The 25,564-nt window shown below is 41.5% G+C and overlaps 2 protein-coding genes across 2 annotated transcripts in view; both read left to right on the top strand.

The window, feature by feature from the left end:
* The window catches only part of cntnap2a (contactin associated protein 2a), a 329,215-nt gene extending 317,887 nt beyond the window's left edge, over nucleotides 1–11,328 (top strand). The window contains exons 22-24 of the mRNA XM_061239599.1: nucleotides 5,675–5,905; nucleotides 9,506–9,577; nucleotides 10,184–11,328. Coding sequence (XP_061095583.1) covers nucleotides 5,675–5,905; nucleotides 9,506–9,577; nucleotides 10,184–10,383 — 503 coding nt within the window. The 3' untranslated portion in view covers nucleotides 10,384–11,328. The remainder of the gene's footprint in view (nucleotides 1–5,674; nucleotides 5,906–9,505; nucleotides 9,578–10,183) is intronic.
* A 7,113-nt stretch (nucleotides 11,329–18,441) lies between these two features.
* The window catches only part of LOC133127060 (cullin-1), a 31,480-nt gene continuing 24,357 nt past the window's right edge, over nucleotides 18,442–25,564 (top strand). The window contains exon 1 of the mRNA XM_061239678.1: nucleotides 18,442–18,653. The gene's annotated coding sequence lies outside the window, so the exon portion shown is untranslated. The remainder of the gene's footprint in view (nucleotides 18,654–25,564) is intronic.

Here is a 25,564-nt window from a genome sequence, read left to right as displayed (position 1 = left end):
GACGCGAACGCTCACTCTGGCACTGCAGTGGGAGGGCGCAGGAAGGACAGGTAAAAACTGGCACATCTCATTCCCAGTGATGCTGGCTGCCAAACTGAACTGAGCTGAGCTGAGCATGCAGATCCATTGCACTGGTTTTGGATGGGCTGTGATCTTCTCTCTTACACTTACTCTCCTCTCTATCTCTCTCTGTATATCTCTCTCTTGATCTCTGTTTTCTCTTTTCTCTCCTTTTGCTCTGTCTCTCTTTTTCCTCTCTTTCTCGGTCTCTCTCTTTCTCCTATCTATATCTGCTATCCTCTGGCTGCATGTCTTTAATTTCAGTAGCATCCCTCAGCTGCTGCTGTTGTCACACGTTGCCTGACAGCCAGTATACCATGCAGAGGTTCATTAACATGTTCTTCCATCGTGCAGCAATATGAAAAGCCTGGCCCCTCCCTCCTCCCCCCATCTCCACACCGCAAAATAAAGAAAAACCAGGGGGGAACCATCAGCTGCCTTTCTGCCCCTGCATCAATTGAGTCAGTTGGCTGCGAATTAACTAGTGCTCAGTGCACAAGGGGGTTTTGTTGTGCCTTACGAGTGAGAAATAGTCATTTTTAATCCTCATTATCACCCTACCTTGGGTCCAGAGGGTCTGGCTTTCTTTCTCCACCCCAATATGCTTGTGTTTGTTTCCATGGGAACACCTTTGATCTGTCCCCCTCTCCCCCTCAATGCCCCTCACCCTGGATTTTCCCCTCCAATGAGGAGTCCTTCCATGGAGCCTGTGTTTACAAAGGAGCCAGTGAATTATTCATCAGGACTGATGCTGGTACCTGTGGAGGACAGGCAGGGAGACAGATTGGCTCGTTCCTTTGTTTATTGTCTGAATGGGAAAAGAAATGGCCTTCTGACCCATCGACATTTTTAGCCCAAAGCATATATTTTTTAATCTGGCACATAGCTTCGACAAGGTTGGGAGTGCAAACCTGCTTCACATGGAGCAGCAACAGGGAGTGCTTTTGTTTTAGCTCTTCCTCCCACCATCTCTCCATCCCCCCTCCCTCCCTCCCTGTGATCCCCCTGTTTCTCCTGCAGAGGACAGAAAGAGAAGGAGGTGTGCTCCCCCCTCAGCCAGGACCGCTGCAGAATCCAGCCCGTGGGTCGCATCCAATCTTGTCTTCTTTCCTCCGTTTACCTCCTCTATCGAATTACCCGCCGCCTTAATTCCCCTGACCTGGAGAGAATAGCCAATGTGTTCTCATTCCATGACAGCTAAAAGCAATTTTCTGAACTCAAATTGTCATGGCATAAGAAGCAACAAACAAGGTGTTCTCTTTCCCTTCAGGAAAGGATAGCAGACCATATATATCTTTAAAAAAATCATATTGTCAGGTTGAAGCAGAGCTGCACGGCAGTTTGAATATTAAGAAAAGCCATTTACTTTCTCACTGCTGTGACCTGGGGGTGAGATGCTCTTGTCCCCCCCCGCCCCTCTACCCAGACATATCACACAGCCGCAGACTGCTGCAATCTTGTCTCACGGCGGTGCGATATACACGACACAGGCACGGCACGCGTAATGAAAGTTCCATTTGCTGAGCTTCTGCCCCTGCCTTGAATATTAAAACAGTACAGAAAAAAGAGGATAATCATTTATGCGCAGGCTCCAGATTGCGATCAGCAGCAGTGTAAGTGTGCCACAGCACGGCAGTTGTAATTGAGGGACTAAGGGGAGTGAAGCACTGGAAAATGCCCGCGTAATCAAGCTTCCACAATAGAACTAGATTAGGTGAGTCTCAGTGGATGTTCGCCACTAAAAATAGAAACTATGCCTTAAATACATAAAAATGGGCGACAACCGGATGCTCTAAGTACTTGTACAATCAGACGTGTTTGAAGAGGTGAGGTTTGTAATGGCTTGTTTAACAGACGCGTGTGGTGTGGAGGGAATCTGTTCAATGCTAATGCAATATTCAAGCCCTTTGCTCTGCACCTTTTGGTCTCCTCGTAAAAAGTCTGCTCATGAGAAAAGATGAATTTAAAATATGCAGGGTACACTCTGCAGGAAGAGTCATTTCATGGGCTCACTGTTTTCATTGGCTATGTTGGAATTACCCTCTTGCCACTTCATCATATTTCCATTAAAACATTAATGAAAAAGGTCTTAACAGCTTAACTACTGGAATGGCAGTATTTATTAAAACTATTAAAATGTGACATTTTCATTGTGACTTCTGGAAGGCGGTTCCCCCAGCTCTGTTTGACTGAGTCTGTTGAATATGCGCATAGTAAAAAGTAAAAAACAGTCTGCGGAAAGAACAGCTCTTGTTGCTATTAGGTTTCTGCCTTCAGACACTGAACAAGCATCGCATCACGCAGTCTGCCTGCAGAAACCTGAGATCGCATGAAGTATTCATGAGGCTGTTATCAGCACAATGCTCTAATAGCCAATGAGTAAATCCTGGCAGAGATTGGCCAAAAAAATTGCTCAGGAGGAGACGTCGTTTAACCCAGAGGAAATCTTTTAGACCTTGCAAGGTCTTTTATACACATTAGATGCTTGCTAAGCTATCATCCTCCCTGGTCGATGGGGAAATCAGACCCCTCACTCTATGGGGAGATTCATATGGCTTGAAAGTCAGCCAACTCACTCACTCACTGTGCCAAATATCTCACTCATACTTCCCATTTTATATCTGAGGGGGCATTCCACCATAGTCCAAGGTCTGATACAAGCTTATACCAGACCATTCTGTTCTGATTTACACAGATTATATTTTATGAATAATTTCTTAAATACCTTGTTTGGCATTAGATGTGGTCTATAGGAGATGTATTAGATAGCCACTTAGACATTTACCATGCATATTCCAAAGGGATGCTGCTTTGGAAATGCAGTGTTTAAATCACAGCTCTACTCTTAAACTGTTGGACTGGAGAGATGTGACTCTGCATTTACGGAAATCGGTGAGAGGTTTTTTTGCTGCATTAAACCCAGAGGGACATTTACTGCCTGACCGGGTGAGCCAACCTGAATTGTCAATCAGGTGTCTCTTTCCAGCACTTACATATATTCTATGGTACATTGCCAAATCAAGATGCTTTAGTGTATTTATAGTTGCTGAACCATCTGGTCTCATATTTGCTTGGTCCTCTGCTCACAGCAGGGAAATACCCCCTGATGCAACAGTGATACATTGCGGTACAAAGGTACAAACAGCATTTGAATGCACTGCCCTCTTCCAATAATGGCAGTGAATATGATCTGTAAGCATAATCAGACCACTACTGACCAGTACTGATCTACATCCACAGTTAATATATAATCGCTTGGGTGAATTATAGCTGTAAAGGAAAACCTAATTCAATCAGGTCACAGAAATAGGCATACAGTGGATGTAGTTACCTTTGTATATGTGATGTCTTCGTCTTTTATAACCATCCTGATGCTGAGTCATAGATTGTACAATTGAAATAGCCTTGGGAGCACTAATGCAATGTTTGAAGCTTGACAGGACATTTGTTTGTTGTAATGAGTGTGCATATGGTAGATAAAACCCCTTAGACCTTTCTTCATCAGATCACATTTATTGCAGACGCAGAGCAGAACCCTGGGTGTCAGCAGCCTGTTCTGCCAGCAGAGTGCTCAGAATCGATGTCTGAGGAACAAGCCCTGCCTTTGCTCAGCGGTGGAAGAGTGTCTCTGCACAGGCAGATGCTATCTCTCCTGTCCGTTTATAGAGCCCCAATCTCATGGGTTTGACAGCAGGAAGATTGTTCTGGTTGCTCACGCGTCATGTCAAAGCGGTTTCCCTCTGGCGCACTCAGAAGGCCAAAGGGCATGATCACACATGCAACAGCTTTGAGGGTGACGGACAGGAGGAATATGGCTTGGATGAACATGTTTCCCAGTAGAATGCCAAAAAAGCTTTAATATCTAGTAATGGCTGATAGCTATCCAGTGTGTGTCAGACATGCTTATGTCAGAAAGAATACATAGCTCAGCAAACACTGAGGAAGTATCCAATTGTGTTTATCATACAATATTTCTGTCAGACAAAATGTATTACTTTGCTGTCAAAGAGGAAGTGAGATGCATAAATAATTGTAGTGGTAGCTATAGACTTTGCAAGTACAATACCAGTTTCAATGTTTGAACACAAATGCCTTGAATTCAATTGCTTATGGTTTGTGTGTGTGTGTGTGTGTTTGCATGTTAGACAAAATTACCTCAAGACATTTGATTACATCAGGACTTGCTGAAGCGGTGGATTAATTAAATAAGCGGTGGTTTGCGTTTTTATTATTATTATTATTATTATTATTAGTAGTAGTAGTAGTAGTAGTAGTAGTATCATCCCATTAAAGTCCTATTAAATAGCAGTTAACACAACCAAAAAAGAATAAAATCAGTCATTCTGATGAAGATTTACGTGTTAGAATTTTTATTTTATATTCTTTATCTTAAAGCCTGTTTTACTTGTCATAAAGGTGTAGTAGGTGTTGATTTGGTGTAAAGATTTGGAAGAGGGATCTATTCCGCAAATGGGCAAATGAAGAACCATTGTGAAATCATAAAAACTAAGCTCCACTACACAGCTGATGACTGAAGATGAAGCAAAATCCGTTTGAATATTATAAAACTGCCTCTGGAGAAAATACCCAGTTGATGTAAATATAGTTTGAAGAATTTGAAATATTGTTTTCACACAGAAACACAGAAACAGTGCTTTGTTTTGAACCATCTCAGGCACAGTTGTAGGTTTTAGCAGCATTTGAGGGCATCTTATGTTCTACATTTTTTCTTTTCTTTCTTTTGCATTTGGGACCTTGTTGTGCTTTTGCCACAGGCTGCAAACCTAGACAGTGCTGTTTCTCCACACCGCAAGGTGCAGAGAAATCACTTTTTTTATACCTTAGTGTGTCTGCATGCTGCTGTGAGCATTTTAGGCCTGTGTTTGCAGCTCCCCAGGGGGCTGTATTTGAACCTTACCCAGACATTGAAGCCGACAGTGGGGTAAGATGAGTGAGGAAGGCAGGGTGCGCAGAGAGTCATTCCAATTCCTGAAGATTGAATTTTATGGCTCATCTTCAGACTGTTGTTTACCACTGAATATTCATATGTGTGAAAGATGGAACAGTGTTGTGTGAATAGGCATTGTGATAATAATGTCAAAAACTGTGTTTGTCATTCACTCCAAAACATTATGAAGGCAGGGAGTAAGTAATGAAGTTCATTGTGTAGCAAACATGAACTAACATTCTTTACTCAGTTAAACACAGAAATGAGTAATCAGTAATAACTTATTTGTTTAATACATCCTCACGGTGCATAATCTTGATGTTTTTCCTCCTCTTATTCCAGTTGCTTGCCAGTAGTTTAGCTTTTCAGTTAGCTTTACGGCTTAGTGTATACACGCCGATGAGAAAGGCCACATGAGACTTGTGTTTGATGTGAAAAGACAGAGCTGGCAGTCTGATGCTCAGAGATTATGCTTTGGGTTTAGCGCAACAAATAGACATAACACAGCTTGACAATATGAAGTATTATCAAGTGAAAGACAAACAATGACATCATTGCATTGCTTTTACTATCAAGAAGAGTTGCACATTAGGTGTATGAACGAATACTGTTTTAGCGGTCAAAATTAAACCTTGAATCGGTGCGTTTGTGATTTGTATGTTCCAGAAACGGGTCATATCGATCCGGTCCTCATCGATAAGTACAACACGCCAGGCTTCGTGGGCTGTTTGTCACGGGTGCAGTTCAACGGCATCGCCCCTCTGAAGGCCGCGCTTCGGTCACGCATCCCAGCGCCCGTCTCCATTAAAGGAAAACTGGTGGAGTCCAACTGCGGGGCCTCCCCCCTCACCATCCCACCAATGTCTGCTGCCACCGACCCCTGGCACCAGGACTCAGGTAGGCCACCTCCCTCAGAAACTCCCATGAACACAGCAAGACAGACAGATATGGAATGGGAGGGCTAAACTGGTAAATTTGTCTTGTTCCCTAATTAAATTTCCCGGTAGTCATTATAAATGCACGTCAGTAATGACATGATAAGCTGAGGCGCCTTTTCCATGTCTGAAGAGTCCAGGCTCTTAGGTGCATAAAAGTTCCTTGTAATGCGATTATCACCGCTATTGCCCAGTCCTCATGTCCATCTAAACAGCACAAGCAAAAGCCTGTCATTGACTGATGGCCCAGCAAGAGGGCTAATAGCTTCTGCTCCTGCTTCGCTGGGCCGGTAATTACTAATGTCTCACCATCAGTGACTGCTGTCGGCTCATCTGTATGGGCGAGACCTACCCATCTGTCTGTCCATTTTTAATATATATTTGGCCACTCTGGATGTGGATAATTGCGAATTTAGATGTTGCACACTCAATCTGATTAACTCAATAATTTATTCTTGTCATTTTTTATTGAGTTACGTTTCAGTAACCATACACTCAGCAGAGCTATGTTACATTCATAGTGTTCAGTTATTGTACAAATGAAAAATTTCCTTCCTCTTACTATTAAAATATTCGGGTGCATATGGCCTTAAGAGGTGCTTTCAATGCTGAAACACGCTGTCTAGTCTTCTTTGATTTGATATTTGAATGACACATCAAGCACAGTGAAATTCGACACCATGTGAGAGACCATGAGAGCAAAGCGGGTCGTCTTTCTCTGCCGCTGGCGACCGTGGCAAATCGTCTCAGAGGCTGAGAGCGCTGGGCTCTGGATGAATTTCCCCCGGCAGTCATATTGCTGCCCTGCTGTAGTGTTTAGAAGATCAACCTATCGATCGCAGCGCTGTGTGAGCCGCATGGTCAAGCAGCCACCTGAGACAGGAGATCTATACGCTTCCCATCTCCCTGCGGATTGCACCATTGTAGCAAAACACACTCGTCTTACCCTTTCAGAAACGCCACTTGCATCGCGCTCCCCTGTCGCATTATTAGAGGCCATTGTTTGACGGCCGAATACAAAGTTAGGTCCCTGAACCTCGCCCTTCATGCGGAAAAAGTACTTTAATGGTTTTCTGTTAAACTGGGGGGGTTTAGCGAATACCCCCATCCTTGTTTTTCATTTTGTGCTGATGGTGTTACAGTCAGGCACTCTCTGAGGAAATCAAACTGGAAGCGTTTGAAAGGGGATCGTTTGCTCACTGTTGGAGGTGGCCCTAGTCAGGCCGCATTACTGCTCTGTCAGGCCTCCTTCAGGTGTAATCTCCTGCCCTCAGGGCCTGGCAGGAGGCTGCAGCCCTGATCTGGCGGATTCAAAGTCTGCATGGTCGTGTGGGGGGAGTTCCTGTGGTCTGCATGGTTGTGTGTGGGGGGGGGGTTCCTCAAGGCAGTGGAGAGACACATGCCGGTGGAAGCCACTTCAGTGTTCTCCTCCTGCAGACAGCTGAAAGACAGGCTCCATCTCCTTTTCACACCCTGTCAGGTTTTTCTGCCATACTACAGCTTGAAAGTACAGCTGAAGGAGAGAGAGGAGAATGAACAGCTGTTCTCTGTGCTCCTTGTTGTGTTACGTGGTCTTTAATGATAGATCAGTGGAGTTGATAGCAGCAGTATCGGCATGTACAGGAGCATGGTGTGTGTGTGTATTTTGTGTGTGTGTGTGTGTGTGTGTGTGAGTGTGCATATGTATATGCATGTACATATAAGCATATGTGCTGTAGTGTATGTGTGTGCATGTGTAGCTGGGCTCCACTCTCACACAGAGCCTCACAGTGCTGGCAGCACAATCAGGTGGCTCAGTTTCCTCCCTCCCCCCTCCTGCTGACTGCAGCACCTCTGTGCTAATGAAACTGAGCCAGGTGCTCTCTTCAGCAAATTACTCCGTAGTGTTTCTTTTGCTAGCACTTTGCTCCATGAACCTAGCTCAAAGCAAGTCTGGACTTCAGCAAGACGTTTTATGTACACGAATGTGATCGCTTTATTTTATTCACACCTTCACCTGAGATGGGGCCTACACAGGGAATCCCAGGGCATTGATTGGGTTTCTATGCTATGATAGTGTAGTTCATTAAAACAATGAAAGACGGACACTGATAATCACTAATGATGGCAAAGAAAATAGAGTCATTCCATTTACATTTCCCCAAGCGACCCAGTGGGCAGTCTGCTAGCATCTTGCCAGTCAGCATGTGATGGAATGGGCAGGTGAGTGGCTGAGGGGAATAAATAGAATGCAGCTCTGCTCCCTGTGGCCAGCTCTGGGCCTGTAGTAACCCCAGCAGGCCTCTAGAGGGGGGCAGAGGAGAGGGTGGGCCCATGGCTTTATGGGAGCATTAATTATACCATGGAAGAGCCAAAGCATTAAATCCAACAGCCTGTTCCTCAATAGGGCTAGCATCGGCACACACGTGCACATTCACACGTGCACACATGCACTATACACGTACACACACGCACATACACACAAGCATACACACTACAACCACACACACGCACATACACACACGCATACACACTACAACCACACACACGCACACATACACACTGCACTCACTCACTGCAAAATCATGCCAAATGTTTGCCCATTACATTGTGGTGGCCTGATTGGACTTGCTGATGAGGATGCAAATGGGAGAGAGGGTATAACTCATGGGGCCTCTTGATTGCTGGGTTACATTATCTTCTGGGAGAACTGCAGGGATCTTTGCTCTTCGGAAAGGGAACTGTAATTGAGTTTTGTGTTATTCTCTAGGAAATAAAAACAATGCTAAGATCATCTGTCTGAAACAGGGGCTTTAATTGGATTATATCGCATCTGTGTCATGGCTCTTGGATGAGTCAGTCTTCCCTCTGGTGCACTGCAGCCAACATATATAATCTCTCTGATGTGATTCATCTTTATTTGTTTTATAATCTCTACTTGTACTGTATGTCTCTTCGCTAATGGAATTCCCATCTCATTTCTACTGATAATGACATAATATGGATGGATTTATTGGGGGCATTCCCACTTCAAAAAAAGTTCTGTCTGGTACAGCCCATGAGGATGAGGAGGGAAATCTGGTAGTCTTTTTCCCCTTTTTTATTCTGTGGATGGTGGCTGTGACCTCTGAGAAATGTACATTTTACATTGAGGTTAACAGTTCCACTGTGTTCTACTAAACACTTAAGCCCTTGTGTAGAGAAGAACCTCAACAATAGAAATTGAGAAATCACAAAGGGTAGGTAATGAAATGACCCAAGCTGACATGTACTATGAACTGAGACTGAGGAATAACCAGTGTGCTACATGAGTTTGAATCTGACATTTTTCTACCCATTTGATACAGAACTTTTTTTTTTCCTAAGAGCATTTGGGCAAATAATCAGAGTAAGATTCATTTAACTCGTCTTGGATCTTGGCAAACGTCAAGTCTCACAAGCAGGGACCAATTCATATGACAATATGGGAGTGTCTCCCTGTCTCCCCACAAACCCATACATATGGACAAAATGATCAGATGGATTCCTAGTTGACAAAGTACAAAATATCTGTGTGATAGAGTGTTTGTGTATCTTCCGACAGGTGCTGAGTACCCATTTAATGAGGAGAGGGTGAAACCAGATGGTGTGAACAGGAACTCTGCAATAATCGGAGGTAAGCCCCCTTACCTTGACAGTCCCTGTGGCTAAAGAGTTCCTACCAGCTGGTACTTTACCTGGCTGCCCAGTGCTTTTTGGCATAACTAAACTTTCTTGTGCTGCTCTAAACCGCATGCCAGCATTATAACCACAGTTTGAGAGTCACAGAACCTCCTCAATTTCGATTAAATAAAAAGCTGGTACTTCAAAGGTAGGGGCCAGTGCTGTTGGTTAAGTCATCACTCATCAGAGATTACCACTGAGATTTGTATATTTTACTTTTCATAGAAATAGGACATTTTACCACTCCAAAACCTGAAATTCTGAATCTGTGAAGAGGTCATTTCAATGTCATGGTTCAGCTCTTAGAGATATTAAGCATACGCACATCCAGACGAAAGGAAGGAAGCCCTCACACTGACCTGCCTTACACACCATTAATACAGGCAACGTTAACATCCCAGTGGATCTTCACCAGGTGTATGTCTCAGCTCTTACCCACAACATTTAGCAGTGAGGTACTGCAAGCACAAGGAAAGAGCAGAGGGAAAACCCAAAGAACCACGGTGGAGCATCACAATCCCGTCCCCTCATTCCCGGTGTGTCTGTCTCCCCTGTACAGGTGTGATTGCCGTGGTTATTTTCACCATCCTCTGCACGCTGGTGTTCCTGATTCGCTACATGTTCCGTCACAAGGGCACCTACCACACCAATGAGGCCAAGGGGGCGGAGTCTGGGGACAACGCGGATGCCGCCATCATAGGCACCGACCCCAACTTTACAGAGACCATCGACGAGAGCAAGAAGGAGTGGTTCATCTAATGAGACAATGTCAGAGAGGGGCGGGGCTGGGGAGGGGGTGGGGCGTGTACAAATCTCTGCACAGTTTGAGTCCGTTTCTGAAGATCAGCACAAGCCGGAACACTGGGGAATGGTGAGATGTGCCCAGTGATGAACTATGTATTGTGGCTGGCTTGTCTCTAACAGTATATTGTGTTTGGGAGCTTGAGGACTCATTTGCATATTTAATCCGAATGAATTATGTGGAAGCACAACATTATTGTCTTTAATTTCTTTCAGTTGAGGCCCTGAACTTATCCTGAATTATCTGCTCTGCAATTGCTACAATATTGTTTGTTTACATCGTAATAGACTAGGAACACTTATATCCAGTCCCTTAACCTTCTAAATGAACTTCAGTATATAGAGTATTTCAGAAACATGTATGCCAAATGCCCTGTGTAAATATTTTGGATTAAATCATGATACAAGTATAAATATAGAGTTTTACTGAGCTAATGATGACATTGGATTGTATCTACAGGGGTAAGTCAGTCAATACTTAGCATACGGCGGAATGCTACTAAGACATGGCAAACCCGTGTTTGTCAGCACCTCAGTACAGATTTGTCTGCTGAAAAACCGCCATTTGTAATGTTAACCAGTTATGTTTGTTATAAGTTGCCAATCAGTCCATTCCTATGTTTTTGTTTTGTTTTTTGTTGACAATTTGCATTTTGTGGCTTTGAGAGGCAATTCTAGCAGAGGTAAAACTCATACTTGAGTTGGTTGAGGTGGTACTGTGGAACACGGAAGGCATATGCAGGTTCTGCACTGTGTCCGTCATGAGAGGGAGAGAGTGATGACAATATCCTATTCCGTTAACTGGCTTAATCCACAGTGCCTTCAGGATTCAGCCACTTAGCCTTCAGTTTATGTGATTTTACACTGTACAGATATCAGGGGGAGGGGGAGACACACAGGAGTTATCAGGGTTATGTTTTATATAATGGGGGTGGGGGGCGGGGGTCACATATAAGAGCTGTTTAGAAGTGCATGGCTTCATGAATATCGAGTCGTGCTTTACCAGTGCCACCAGTCTGCTGTACTACTAGATTAGCTTGGAGCTAATGAGAGGAAGTTGAGTTTTGTTTTTCATTTTATGTATTAATTGTTCAAAATGTTTTATTTGTTGGTATTGTACAGCCAAAATATGATGAAATCATACTACACCAACTAACCTGTGTTTCTGCCATTGTTTTGCTGGTGTCAGTTTTTTTAGACATCTGTATTTTCTTTACTGGGACCCTGGTTTGCAATGAAGAGTTCTGGGTTCTTCTCCAGCAGTTTTATTGACATTTTGTGCAATCGGGGCTGTTGGTGTTGGCCCTCCTCACCCATAGACAGGGGTGTAGATAAACCCCGTGCCACACTCAGTACCTTCCTCACAGCATAACTGTCCTCATTACACCGATGAAAACTAACACACACATGGATGTCTGTGTCCTTTGAAATTTTAGCCAACAGCAGGTTAGCCATCCTACCGCGAGAGTGCTATGACTGCTAAACTAATACCATCAGTCCGCCTGTACAGGCAGACACTACAGCCGATGGCCAAGCCCATACAGTACGTGACACAAGCTAGTCCCCGTTATCAGTAAACAGTATTTTTGTTGCCAGGCCAAAGTTCTCTGGGCTCAAGGCTGCCATTACGAAGAGAAAATATTTCTGATAAATATGATATGGTGTTTTCTCCGGGGGTTAGCAGCACACCACGGGATGAGAGTGTGCCTTATGGGCACAGAACAGACTCCCAGCTGTGCTAAAAAGCGGCAGTCTCTAAGCTCCCCCTCAGCTTCTGGGTGGCAGACAGCAGTCACGCCGTGCAGTAAAATGAGACCCAGACTGCCGCATGACTTGTAGCACCTCACACCTAATGAGTTGGAGATGTCTCCCATCGTAAGACAAGCCTGAAGCCAGGGAGAAGCGGGGCTGTGGTGACTACTGGTGAAGAACGTGTTACAAAAGTATGTGGGGTAGAATGACAGCCAAACACTGAATTCTCCCCGACTTACATTACACAGTTGTGTAGACACTGCAACAGGAGACTTTTGTAGTAGTTTCTAAAAAATATAAATTTTTGCCTCCTGGATAACTTATATTAATATGAAGAGCATGTGATGGCATTCCTACTGGGAACTGATCACAACATGAACAGTTCTGTGTATCTCCACCCAACACATTTTTTTAAGTTTTCTTTCTGTAATATTTCATGTCATCTTCAAGGCCCCAGGCAGCCAGAGAAGTCACTGAGTGAGAATGATAAGCAAGAACTCATCCGCCACAGGTTACTTGTCCTATATAATCAGACTTTCTCAAAACAGTCCCTTTTCTGTCTAACAGGAAATGCAGTGAGGTATGACATGCATCATCAATTTCAACAACTTCTCACTCAGTAACCTTTAGATATGCTATCCCCTTTTCCTATGTTGTTTAACAAACATTTGAATGATGAATGTGAACTTTCAGAATGAATAGAAATGTAAACAAAGCACATTGACTCTTTCTTTCAGTATAGTAAGCATTACACACACAGTGCACTAACATGTATGTTAAAAGATTATGTCATGGAGCTGATTAATTCATGTTGGTTTACAATACACAGTCAGTTAAATATGGATAGAGCACAAATGAATACCCATGGTCTACATTGGAATTTAGTACTTTTTTTGTATCTCTCCAGAGAACAGTAGAAATGTGTCATGGTTGTAATTACACTGTTCCTGGTAGTAATATGATTTCTTATTGTCTCTGTATTTCATAATGCTGTATGTGATTTGAGTTTGGTGAGTTACACATGTTGAGCCAATACATTCAGTTTGCTATTTGTTTACATCTGTCACATTAGACACTACTCATGTGAAAGGAAAACTACCAAGGGATGTAGCAATAGCAATAGTTATGTTATACCATTCAGAAGCCTGTGGCTCCTATACTTTTCATGTAAAAAAATATAACCTGACACACCCCAACAAATACAGCCAATGCAATGTGATTGTTTTGTACAATGGTAATTCAAGTAGATGATGCATCTTGTTTCTTGATGTAAATATATATATTTTTATGGAGATATTTTATAGATTATCATAGCCCTGTCTGCGTGTCCTCCATTTTATGAAAGGGGTTATATTGGAGAGTAGAAAGAGCAGAGGAAGGAGACAGTCTTTGCCCTGTGGAGTTAATTTATGTGTACGAGTATGTGGTGATGGATGCTGTAGTTTGCTGCCAACTGTGCTGGAACAATTAGAAGTTTTATTTGTTTCATGGTTGTTACTGTTTAATTTATCTGTTCTTACACTGTTATCACATACTTTCAGCAAGAATTCCCAAAAATAGAAAGCAGCTTTTGATGTATTACTACCTTTGGAGGGCTAGGCTGGACTTTGGTGTGTGTTGCTTTGGGTGAAAAAAAGCAAGAAAGGTTGTGTTTGACAGAGACAGTGTTCCCTATTCATGACCACTCTTACTGGAAAGCATCTAGAGCACAGAACATTTCCCCTGCACATATCCCATAGCAACTGCTTTTGAGTCATACAGTACATGTGCACACCTGGAGTGAAATGAAAATACAAATTTAAAGTATTTTTTTTTAAAAAGGGTTAGTCACCTTAAAATAATTTTCTGAGACTTTTGGACCTGCCCTGTAAAACCATGAAAGCTTATGTTAATTATTTGATTTTTATGGAAAAATAACTACAAATGGATATAAGCAATGAGATGGCTGATTTAGGTTTCACTGAATTTCAAGTATATTATTTACATTTTGTCTGTAAATTTTGATGATGAACCTTTATGCCTATTGCTTGTGTATTTTCTTTATAGGTTCAATGGCAGCATGACCACTAAATGTAGAACTGTACATACTGGATTGTGGACAATTGTGGAGCTATCATACATATATTTACTCTTGGGAAAATATTTTTTAACTTTCTTACAATACGGACAAGCTCTTGACTGGGCTGGTAATTGCAGAACATGCATTTGAACATTATTTTTTATTATTTACACTCACTGTCACTTCACAATTCCATTGTGCAGAGTGAATAACAACCAGAGACAGTGGTGTACTAGAGAGAGAAAGGAAATCATTAATTTAAAAAAATGTTTATAGTTGATTGGAGTGGAGAATGCCTGGGGAACATATTCTCTTTTCAAAACATCAGCCATTGAAGGGGATCGCTGTCTCTTTAAAAGATGATTGTGTGGTATCTGTCATTTTGTTTGATTTCCTTTTTAAATGGTCTTACATAATCTGCCAGGCCTTATTTGGAATATGTTGTGTGGTTTGGAATAAAGTAACAACATTAAATGAGCCTTGCTATGAATTCATTAAAACTTCTCTCTGTCGTATTGACTCACAACATATGCACACAGACACACACATGCACACACACACTTGTGCACACACATACTGTATATGAATTCCTTCGGTGTTGTTAATGCCTATACGATGTATGTGTCAGGATACATTATCCATTACTGGCATTTGGCAGACGCTATTATCCAGAGCGACGTACAGTTCATTAGACTAAGCAGGAGACAATCCTCCCCTGGATCAATGCAGGGTTATGGGCCTTGCTCAAGGGCCCAACGGCTGTGCGGATCCTGTTTTGGCTACACTGGGGATTGAACCACCGACCTTGCGTGTCCCAGTCATACAAAGTCAGGCACTCTTTCTTATTCGCACATTATTATATTCACCTGTAGATGAAGGCTTATGTGGGCTCTATCGAATCAATACACTTCCAGCAAGGATGGTATTTCCATCCGCTGTGTCAGAACACAAATCCACCTTGTGGCCAAAAGCTACAACTACAGAGAATACATTATTTCAACATATTCTGCAGCTGAAATACTCCATTACTCTTTACTACATTAGATATCAATCTGAGATAATATTGAAATACAATTTAAGAAGGTAATTTGTATTGATAATATAAGTAGGCATGTGTTCTTTTTGTTATGCACATGCGGTTTCTTTATTTATAAATATGTTTTTATCATAATGGTAAAACAAAGTGAAATTACAGACATTTACACAGGTCTTAAACCTGTGTGTCCTGTTCAGTGATGGTTGCTCCATGAATGCGGTTGGGGAGGCAATTGGACATTCGAAATTAGGGCAGGGAATTACTTCAAATAAAACATTTGAATTAAAAAAGGACAGACGTAAGATATGTTTATTTTTCTGTTTAAGTTTTTGCTCGATGTTGAACAAGTATTCAATATTGTAAAGCCCTGAACATAAATGTTGTTCTGATATTCACTGAAAAAAAAAGATTACTTAATAAAATTAGGGAACGGTTGCACCCAGTATTATTAAGTACATGGAACTTAAACTTGTTAAGTTCATGTACCAGGTACTTAATCAGAGTCACATGTTCCTAATACAATGATTCATTTTTTAATGTAATTCCCTGATAATTCAGGAAATAAAAACAGGTTAGATTTCCCTATATGCAATGTGCATGGCTAAATACATATGTCTCCCTTGCTGATTTTGCTTAATCCAATCTCCTTTGCTCTCAAATGAACAGGTAATTATAGTACCGATATTTAAACGCACTGAGCCGCTAGGTGGAGACACAGTTTACAATTCTCATTTGTGCTATGAGTGTGTTGCCATGAAAAGAACAACATGCTTGCTCTTATGAATGTTTTTGTCTTTTTTTCTGAGGCACTTGGCATGCAGACATGCTTCTGTTTGTTAGATTCCCTCCCCCCCACAAAAAACCCCCACAAAAAACAATAGAATAAATAAATAAATAAAAAATAAAACAAAAAAGACAAAATGAAACCTGTTATTCATACACAACATGAGATATTAGACTTCATATATATAAACCCACAGCTCACATCCCATGCAGTATGCATATAGAACACCAAAAGATGTAAGGAGTGCCGCAATATAATTTCAGCTCATTGTGTGATTTATAAGACATTATCCTCTGAAGATGTTTTTGAAGGTAGCTGCGATCTTTGTTGTACGTCGCTCTGGATAAGAGCGTCTGCCAAATGCCAATAATGTAATGTAATGTAATGTAATCTTCATGAGGATGTGTGTGCAGACGGTTCTGATTGTTCTGAGAACATGTGATCAACAGAAATAGAAATAAAAAGGACTTTCTGTTTCAGCATCTTCATTATCATGGAACCCTATATCAGGCCATCTCTCCTCTCTCACTGAGGCCCTCTATGAACAATGTCTTTCTCCTCCATTTCACCTGTTCTCCTTAGTGTGTTTGAGAGTGAGTGGTGTCTAAAGCTCCAGCTGTTCACACCAGGTTACCAGGAGAAGCTCTCTTTACTTCTCTCAGCCTCTCAACATGGGTCCACCAGGGCTCCTTCTGTTTTTCATTTAATCCAAATCAGCCATATCTGTCACTTCAGCCAGTGGCTTGTCTATCCACTTTTATACCGATGGTGAACACCTCTTTCTCTCCCCACACCTTGTTCCCATTGTAAATATTCTAGGCAATCAATTAAAAATTACAGCTCCTTCTTTCCTGTAAGAATTCACAGATCTGTACGAATTCACTATTCAGAAATATTTCCTAATCCACCTTCCTTTCTTCCCTCCCCACCATGGCCACAAGCCACATAGGATATCCCAAAATCGTCTGCTTCCATCACTAGCGAAAACCACATGAGATGAATTTCTGCCAGAAAAATGTAATCTTAATTTTATATAATTCATATTGTGACAGTACATAGACATACACTTAGTGACACTCGATAAACCTGTACACCAGCTTGTTAATGCTAATATATAATCACCAATCATGTGGCATGGATAACTAAAGGCATAAAGGCATGCAGACATGGTCAAGTGGTTAAGCTGTTTTTCAGACCAAATGTCAGAATGGGCAAGAAATGCCCATTAACTGTGGAATAAATAGTGCCAGACAGGGTGGTTTGAGTATCTCAGAAACTGCTGACCTCCTGGGATTTTCATGCACAACAGTCTCTAAAGTTTGCAGAGAATGGTGTGAAAAACAGAAAACATCAAGTGAACAGCAGTTCTGCAGGTACAAATGCCTTGTTAATGAGGAAGGTCAGTGGATATGGGCCAGACTGGTCAAAGCTGACAGGAAGGTGACAGTAATGCAAATAACCACACATCTCTGGACACACAATGCATCAAACCTCTAAGTGGATAGGTTACAGCAGCAGAAGACCAATAAGTAAGAGAAAAAAAAGTGTAATAAATGGCTAAAAAGTGTTCATTGAGTGTATATCCAAATCATTTCACTTTAGATGTATTGAAATCAATCCAGGTTGTTTTATGTTCATGTTTATACAAGATATCACCATATAAATAAATTGCATGCATGATTGGATCTGTACATAGATATATGGAAATACAGGGACAATTCTAGGCCACAATGGGCTTATATATGTTCTCTAATTAGAGAAAGAAGAATAAGAATAAGAAGAAGATTCATCATCATCATCATCATCATCATATTACACGCACCCAGTTTAATTCTGCTTAGCGTGTTTTTGTTATCATGGCTCCATGCTATCAAATATCAATTCAAGTACTAATGTGGTTCTAGCTATGTGCTCATACTAGACATGCCCTGGTAACAGTAAAATTGTGTTTATACTGCTCCAAGTCGACGTTTGACATGTTAATTTGAGAGTTCCTTATTTCGCAATGACAACAATGCAAAATACTGAACATACTGTAGGAAACTGCAGTCTATTTCTGTATTTAAGCACGCTCATAGCAATACGAGTGTAAGCGTGTTGCTATGCAGACCAGAAACGCTCGTGTGCCTCACTCAACTACCAAATACAGTTTTCCTCACCCAGCTTACTGCATTTAGGACGTGAATAGTTTTGCACCCTATAATGCAGTTAACCGCATTATCGAATGGGTTTGAATTTTGGGAAACAATAGGTTCGCAGAAAAATACCGAGTCACTGTAACTAGCAATCTGTCACCGGTTTAATTAGAGGCTGTGCAACTGGCGGAACTACTTCTCTGGTCTTTGGTTTTGCCGGGACACATATATCTGAACACTTTTTGGCGACGTACATTATTTTTTCCCTTTACCGCAGCAACAACGGCGGCGGTAGAGTACACCGCGCCACTTACAATAAGTGAGGAACAGCAAGAGGGCTACTATTCTTATAGGTAACGGAATCCCAATATAGTCAGGAAACAAGTGGAGAAAGCACATACTATACAAATTAAAACCACGTTCCATGGTTGGAGTAAGGGGCAAACAGGCGGCTCAACGATGGTAAGGACATTTCATAAATGGTTCGCACCTAACTAGCTAGCTGGCTAGCTATCTATATAGCGTTTGCTAGCCAGCTACAGTACCGTTGGCAAGCTAGCTGACTATACCCGTCGTTACTTTTAATGTTTATCGTATTTTCAATTTGGAGATGTCTTCTGAATATTCCTGACTCATTGAGAGTAGGCGAGGCCATGCTGTGATTCAGAATACCGTGATATTTTAAGGCTCATTCTCGCCTTGGACGTCACAGGCCTCCACAATACCTAGCAGCTAGCTAATGTTAGCTAACCGGGTAGCTAGCCAGCTAACTGCAATATGAACGTCGCTAGCTGATGTGCAGCGTCAATGACAATGCATGCTATGAATGCATTGTTGTACATATAGGTAATAGCGAGGTTGCCATTTCTGTCCGTATATTAATTATTTGGCTAGCTACATAGCCTGCTATCGTTCTACCAGTTAAGCACGTTAACATTATGAGATTCCTCTATTAATAGTCGAAATCACAATAAACTCGCTTGTAATTAATTCCGTGCCAGCTAGCTGTAATTCCCTGGTTGCTACAATTGCCTAGTAAGTTCACTTAACAAGACGAGTCCTTGTGGCTAGCTAGCCAACTGAAATTCCGCCTTCTGTCGCTGTCGTAAGCTACTTTATATGTTAGCTAGCTAGTGCATCAAGCTATTTCGCTAGCTAACAGGCTTAACATTCGAATCCCAGGCCGCATATGGACATATCTGTTTAGGCACCGTGACGTTAACGTTAGGCTATCCGAATTCATATTTCACTAACGTTAGAAAACGCATCTATTGCTAGTCAGATTTCGTAGTAGGAGTTATTAGATAACACCACGAGCTGACTACTTTATCATTGGCGTTAACTACAGAAAATGTAATGATACGTCAAAACAATAAAACATGTACTTGCCTTACACATTTAACGGAAACAAATGATATGTAGAGCTAGGATGTTAATGTTACTGACTAATATTAGCCAGCTCCGAGCTATCGTTAGCTATTGAGTTATTGCAGGTCCTTGTATTCGTAATGGTGTTTACTAGCATCGAGGTATACACTTGAACTTGCGTTGTGGATGGCTAACGTTAACAATTCTCAGTTCTGTAAGTTACATTAACATCAATCGATGTGTATGTTCAGCTTTGTCGCCAGGCTGCGTGTAACTTCATTTCATTTTTTATCAAACGACCTAAGCTTAGATGCTACGGATCTAGTCGTCGTGAGGCTATGTAGCTTGTCTTAACTATGATTTCCCCATAGAAACTTATTGTGACGCAGGTTGGCAGGATAACTTAACTGGATTTAAATGCAACGTTACTCGTAAGTTTGTCAGCCCTAGATTGATCACAGTTAGCTAATAAACTGTGCAACTGTACTAAATGCATTAAAATATAGTTCACGTGAATATACGCAACTATCTGTTTAGACGGCACTTGTAAGTGGAGGTAACCATTTCCTGGTTCGTTCCTGCACAAAGCACATTGGTAATGTTCGCAGGATCCTTGCTCTTTACATTTCTTTAGAATTTGGAACCAAACTAAAATAGCTGCGAGCTGTAAAAATGTAACGTAGCAAACCTATCGGCGTATTAATTACCTTGAGTGTACTTCAAGTTTTTCCTAGTTATTGTTTTATCTTGGTTTTTTATCTTTGAAACATGTCCGTTTTGCTCTGTATTGGAATCGAATGGAATAGACGACCATCTACATTTCGTGTGTTCGGCAAACAGCGACTAGCTTAATTTCCGTTTCATCCCTATCGTATCCTTGTTATTGGATCTACGTTATCAAAATCTGGGATTCTAAAGAAGTCTGGCTACTTGCTTATCTATTGACCAGAACTGGGAAGCACATAGGCTTTTCTTTCTGGTAATTCTTATTTACTATTATTTTTATTATTTTTGCACCAAATCTATTCTCGTATTGGTTTACACACTATAGATGACCTTGTATTCCTGAAGATCATGCTTTTAATATCACCATGCATAAGTCCAGTACCCAAAGTTTCAATGTACAAAGCTTTGGGCCTGGTATTCGATTATTTCTTCGGATTCATTTTAAAATAAGAAAATCAAGAGAGTAATGTTCATATGAGATCCCATGAAGATGGTGAATTCTGTCTCTTTGTAGGAGCACGATCAATTATGATTGTGTGTAGTTATGTGAGCTATGGTACAGCCACAGAACATACTTTGTCTGGGCTGGGCAACAATCTCTCAAACAATAAGCCTGAGACAAACTTTATATTATTTAAAAGGCTGCCTCAGATATCTGTAGTATGACGTGGTATTACCTTTACTATGGCTTGGTATGGCCTGGACTATAGTGATATGACTTCAGCTTGCAAACCTGTTATTATTCAGAAAAGCCCAATGAAAATAAACAGTTTAAGGTGGCAGCATTGGGCCATATAGTGAACAGATACATTTTCCCAGCTTGAGTTAAAGTTACGGATATTTGCTCAATTGCAATTGTTCAATGTGTAATCTACTGTTGAGAAAATATGGCTGTAGCATAAATATGATATGTTTTTGTTTCACTACTGCACAAGGGATATTTCTGAGATGTGTTTTTTGAATTCTTGACCTCTGCTGAAAGTCTTGTCTTTGCATGCTATTGACCCAGTCACAAAAGTAAACACTACTTTCCCTGAAGAAAACGGGGATGCCTGGCATTTAACTGTTCTATCAAATTAGTGATTTGGACTGCCTGATTGTGCCACCAGTAACACCTCCATGTGCTGCGAATGAGCCCTCTGTGCCAGGCAGAAAGGCAGGGAAGAACAGGCTTCTTTACCTCGGGTGACCCATGTCCACTTACAGGCAGCAAAATTCCTATATTGCTTTGAAAACCATGATCAGAAAATCTAAACAAATGGCATTTGCACAAAGATAAGCTTCTTTGTGAAAGCATGGAGTGAAATGAAATGCTTACTGTAATTAAATCTTCACTGATGACAGTAAAGCAGGGTGATGTTTCTACTGCTGGATTAAGTTTTTATCATGCTAGGCGGCATGGATTTATTCATAATTTGTATAACACATAGGCCTATTCTGTACTTAAATTACTTTTAAATGTTTTACATTTTTGTTCCAAAAAGGTTTTTGTTTTTATAAAGAAGTGGATGTGGTAAGGGTCCTAATTGCTTATTTACATGAACTTACTGAACACATGGTTTGTTTTTCATTTTATACTGTTTTCCATCTGGAAATGTTTATTTTGTTTGAAAAGAGTCAAATAAAAGGGGTAGAGCTGCCAATAAGAAGCTGCTCTGGTTTTTATAAAAAAAGAAGCAAATAATGTATCCCTATCACTTTTCCTGAAAAACATGTAGGCCTACACTCTGTTGGGAACTACATTTGTTGAAAGCCTGTATGTTCTTTGTTTATAGGTGGGATTGGGATATTGCTGCTGGCCAAGCACTTTTTTTCTGTATTGTAAACGGTAAATTGATGGAACTCACGCTTTTGCCTGGTTTGCACAGTGGGAAAGTTGAGAAATGTTGTATGCTAAACTGTCAGCCACATATGCAAGGCATTAGAACGAATGATGACTGACTGTCCATTTCAATTATTTGTGCAACTGTATCCTGCCGAAACCTGATGAACTACGGTTACAGACAGCTGCAGACATGATCACACATTGCCAGTTTTTGTTTGTTTAGCCCAAGGCAGCTTCCGTTTTGTTTTTGCGGAGACACTATTTCATCTATAATGTTGTAAGTTTTGATTTGGCTCTGATTTTGAACTTTTTCTAACGTTATTTCTGGCATGCCTGAATATTCTCTCTTAGCCCCTCCCTGCTCCCATGTTCTCTGGTAGTAGTGAGATTGGTGTTACGAACAGGATTTTGTGCAGTCTTCACTTCCTGTCTTGCTGTACCAATTGCATTATGGCATGACCTTCCATACTGTAAATATCCAAATAGTAATACAGCTAATGTGCAGTGCCAACCTCCTGGCACTATTAATGTTATTTGCATTTTGAATTTGCATTGCACTCAACAATTGCGACGTTGGCTAAGGAGTTAAGAGCAGTCGTCTGGCATTCAGAGGGTTGTCGGTTCTATCCCGCCCTGTGTGTGTCGAAGTGTCCCTGAGCAAGACCCCTAACCCCTAAATGCTCCTGCAGAGCTGGTTCGTGCCTTGCATGGCAGCCAATCGCCATGTGTGTGAATGAGCAGCATCAATTGTACAGTGCTTTGATAAGGGCACTATATACAGATCATTTACCATTTAGCTTGGTGATCTATGGTTTACATAAAGTATCAGTTTAATAGCAGATGTGATTCAGCAATATTTATTTAAATGCTTTTTATAATATCATGTTATGTTTGATTGCTGAATTACCCACGCCTTTTCTTATGGCACATAAACATAATTTTAATAAATAGGATGGAGCTTTAACATTAATGAATAAATATTCATATGGATATTGTCACTATCCTACAGGCATATGAACATTATGATATGATTACACATTGCCCACCCGTATAAGGGACCTGGCCTCAGATGCCTTGTTTGTGGAAGGCTCGTTTTCAGGGTGAACAGCGTTGTTTGTGAACGGCGCAGTGGCTATGGGGCTGTAATGATCCGGTAGGAAACACAGCCATCTGCCTGTCAGTGAGATGAAATGATAGCAGGTCATGAACTCCTCAGGTGGTTTATTCCTGGATGGGTGTTTTTGCACGAGGGCATCATGTCGCACAACAAACTGTTTTGACATGGCAGCCGTGGCGACAGGGTTTTTGTTGGTGGAACCTGTTCGTCCTCGTGACGCGGTGCCCTTGTGACCGAGGAGCTGTTCTCTTGGCTTGCCAGTACGACTGACCCACCCTGTCAGCGGGGCATGTAGGTTTAGCTGTTTCCTTTGATGGTGACAGGCTGTTCCTTCGCGTCAGTTTCATAGCTTGGCGTCTGTTTTTGTCCTGTCATGTCTCATGTAATTCAGCTTTGTTGTTAAACCATTTGGAGTCCTCAACAGAGATGTGTGTTATAGCGGAGTCTACTAGGACTATTACAGAAAGATTTTAACATAACATTTGATCATGTTATATTCCAATTGTATCCACAAAGCCTTACTTATGAAGAACCTTACAGCTAGTTAGCAATGTTGTCTGTACATGTCTCTTGTGAACACACTTAAAGCTGAATTAAATTTGGTCCATTGCATACGTTTTATTTCACTGTTCACTGTTACCAACTGTTTCTGGATTTTGAGACTGTGGATTGGAATGGAATGGCATCAGTACATCACAGGGACTGCCTACTGTTATAACACTTAGGTGTTGCATGACATAATATGAATCAAGACTACAGTATGTGTTGTATCGCACACAATCGCTGAACATAACATCCTAGAAACAAGGCGATAGTTTCTGTCCTACAATTTCTCTTCATTACTCCGATTTATTAAATCATGAATTGTGCTTTCATTTTATTCTGCTCTTGTAATAAGCCATTTAACCCAGAATCTTTCTTCACTTCATGTCCACTGAATGGGTTTCCAGTTGGTGCTCTGTTCCAATAAGAAGGATAACCCATTAAAAATTCCACTCCTGAGCTCTGAGCTCTGTTGCCATGGTTACGTGAAGGGTACACCGAGATATGATAAAGGTGATGCCTGTGTGGAAGAAATAATTACCCTGGGAATAGTTTTACAGTGTGTAGTTAAGCTAAACCTCTGTAATAAAGGAATTCAGGACCTAACAATTACAGTGAGTTTACATTGTTCTGTGGATGTAGAACACATGCTGAAAGGGTCAAGATGCCACTGCTCTGTATTGTATTGTTTTGTTGAGAGTGTGTCTTGAAGTCCAGTTCTGCTGCAATTGACCATTAGCACAAACAAAGGCGCATCTCTAAATAGTCCCCCTGCTGTCAAGCCTGCTCATTGGAGAACTAAGTAATGTCAAGAAATGAGGGAATGGCCCAAACATCCACTGGCCTTATTCACATCTATATAATGTGGATCAGATTGTGTTTCTTTTCCCCCCCTGAAACCAAATGCAAAAAGACGGTTTGCATGAGAAAGCGATGCAAAGCACCTTTTTGCGGACCTTATCCATAGGTGACCCAGTGCTCCCAGCATGCATGATCCACAAACCGCATACAGGCAGCCCACTACTCCTTTCAGTCAGAAGTATGCCAGGACACTGCCTCTCCCAGCTGACCGCTGAGAGAGAGAGACCAATGGAGAACGTCCCTACCAAAGGAGAACGTCCCTTTCTTTTTTTCCAGCCATCATCAGCCCATGGCGAGAATTAGTCTAGTCCATTCTGCTTGGAATGCTATGTTTATACAAGAAAGGAGGAAGCGGTAGAAAGCGGTAAAGATTCAGAATACGCCATGATAGTTAGCATTATTATATGGCAATTATGAATGATGTGTGATGTGTTAGGAATTGTGGTTAATATTCTGTGCATCCCTGTCAGTCTAATGAGCTTTTGCCTGCAAAATCAAGGCTAATCTGATGTAAAGCTTAGCATGAAGACGCTAAAGCAAAAACTGCCATACTTACCACCTCTTCAGAATCAAATATTTCAAGGTGTACAAATGCTGAAATTGACCCTTGGCTGGTGTCTACCCATTCACCTCTAAGTAAATGGCGAGAATGGTCATGTTAAACCTCTGAGGAAATATTTTGAAAAGTTGCTGCCTGTACACTGCACCATGCTTGTGCACCGTAAGCAGCACTGCCATTTATGAGTGATATCTCGGCACTGGTGCTACTGGTGTAACCTACTCCTCAGTGTGCCGATAAACTCTTATGTATATGCCTGTTTGTTCTAGACTGGCAATGATCCATGCTTTTACTGTGGACTAATTAGTCTGACACCAGTGATTGGGTATGCCATAATATGTCCCTTTTGTAATGTCCTGTATAGAGTCATTAGG

Source organism: Conger conger, chromosome 4 (assembly GCF_963514075.1).
Source record: "Conger conger chromosome 4, fConCon1.1, whole genome shotgun sequence".
Classification (NCBI taxonomy): Eukaryota; Metazoa; Chordata; class Actinopteri; order Anguilliformes; family Congridae; genus Conger; species Conger conger.
Note: the sequence above shows the minus strand (reverse complement) of the source record. Positions and strands in the feature narration are given on the sequence as shown.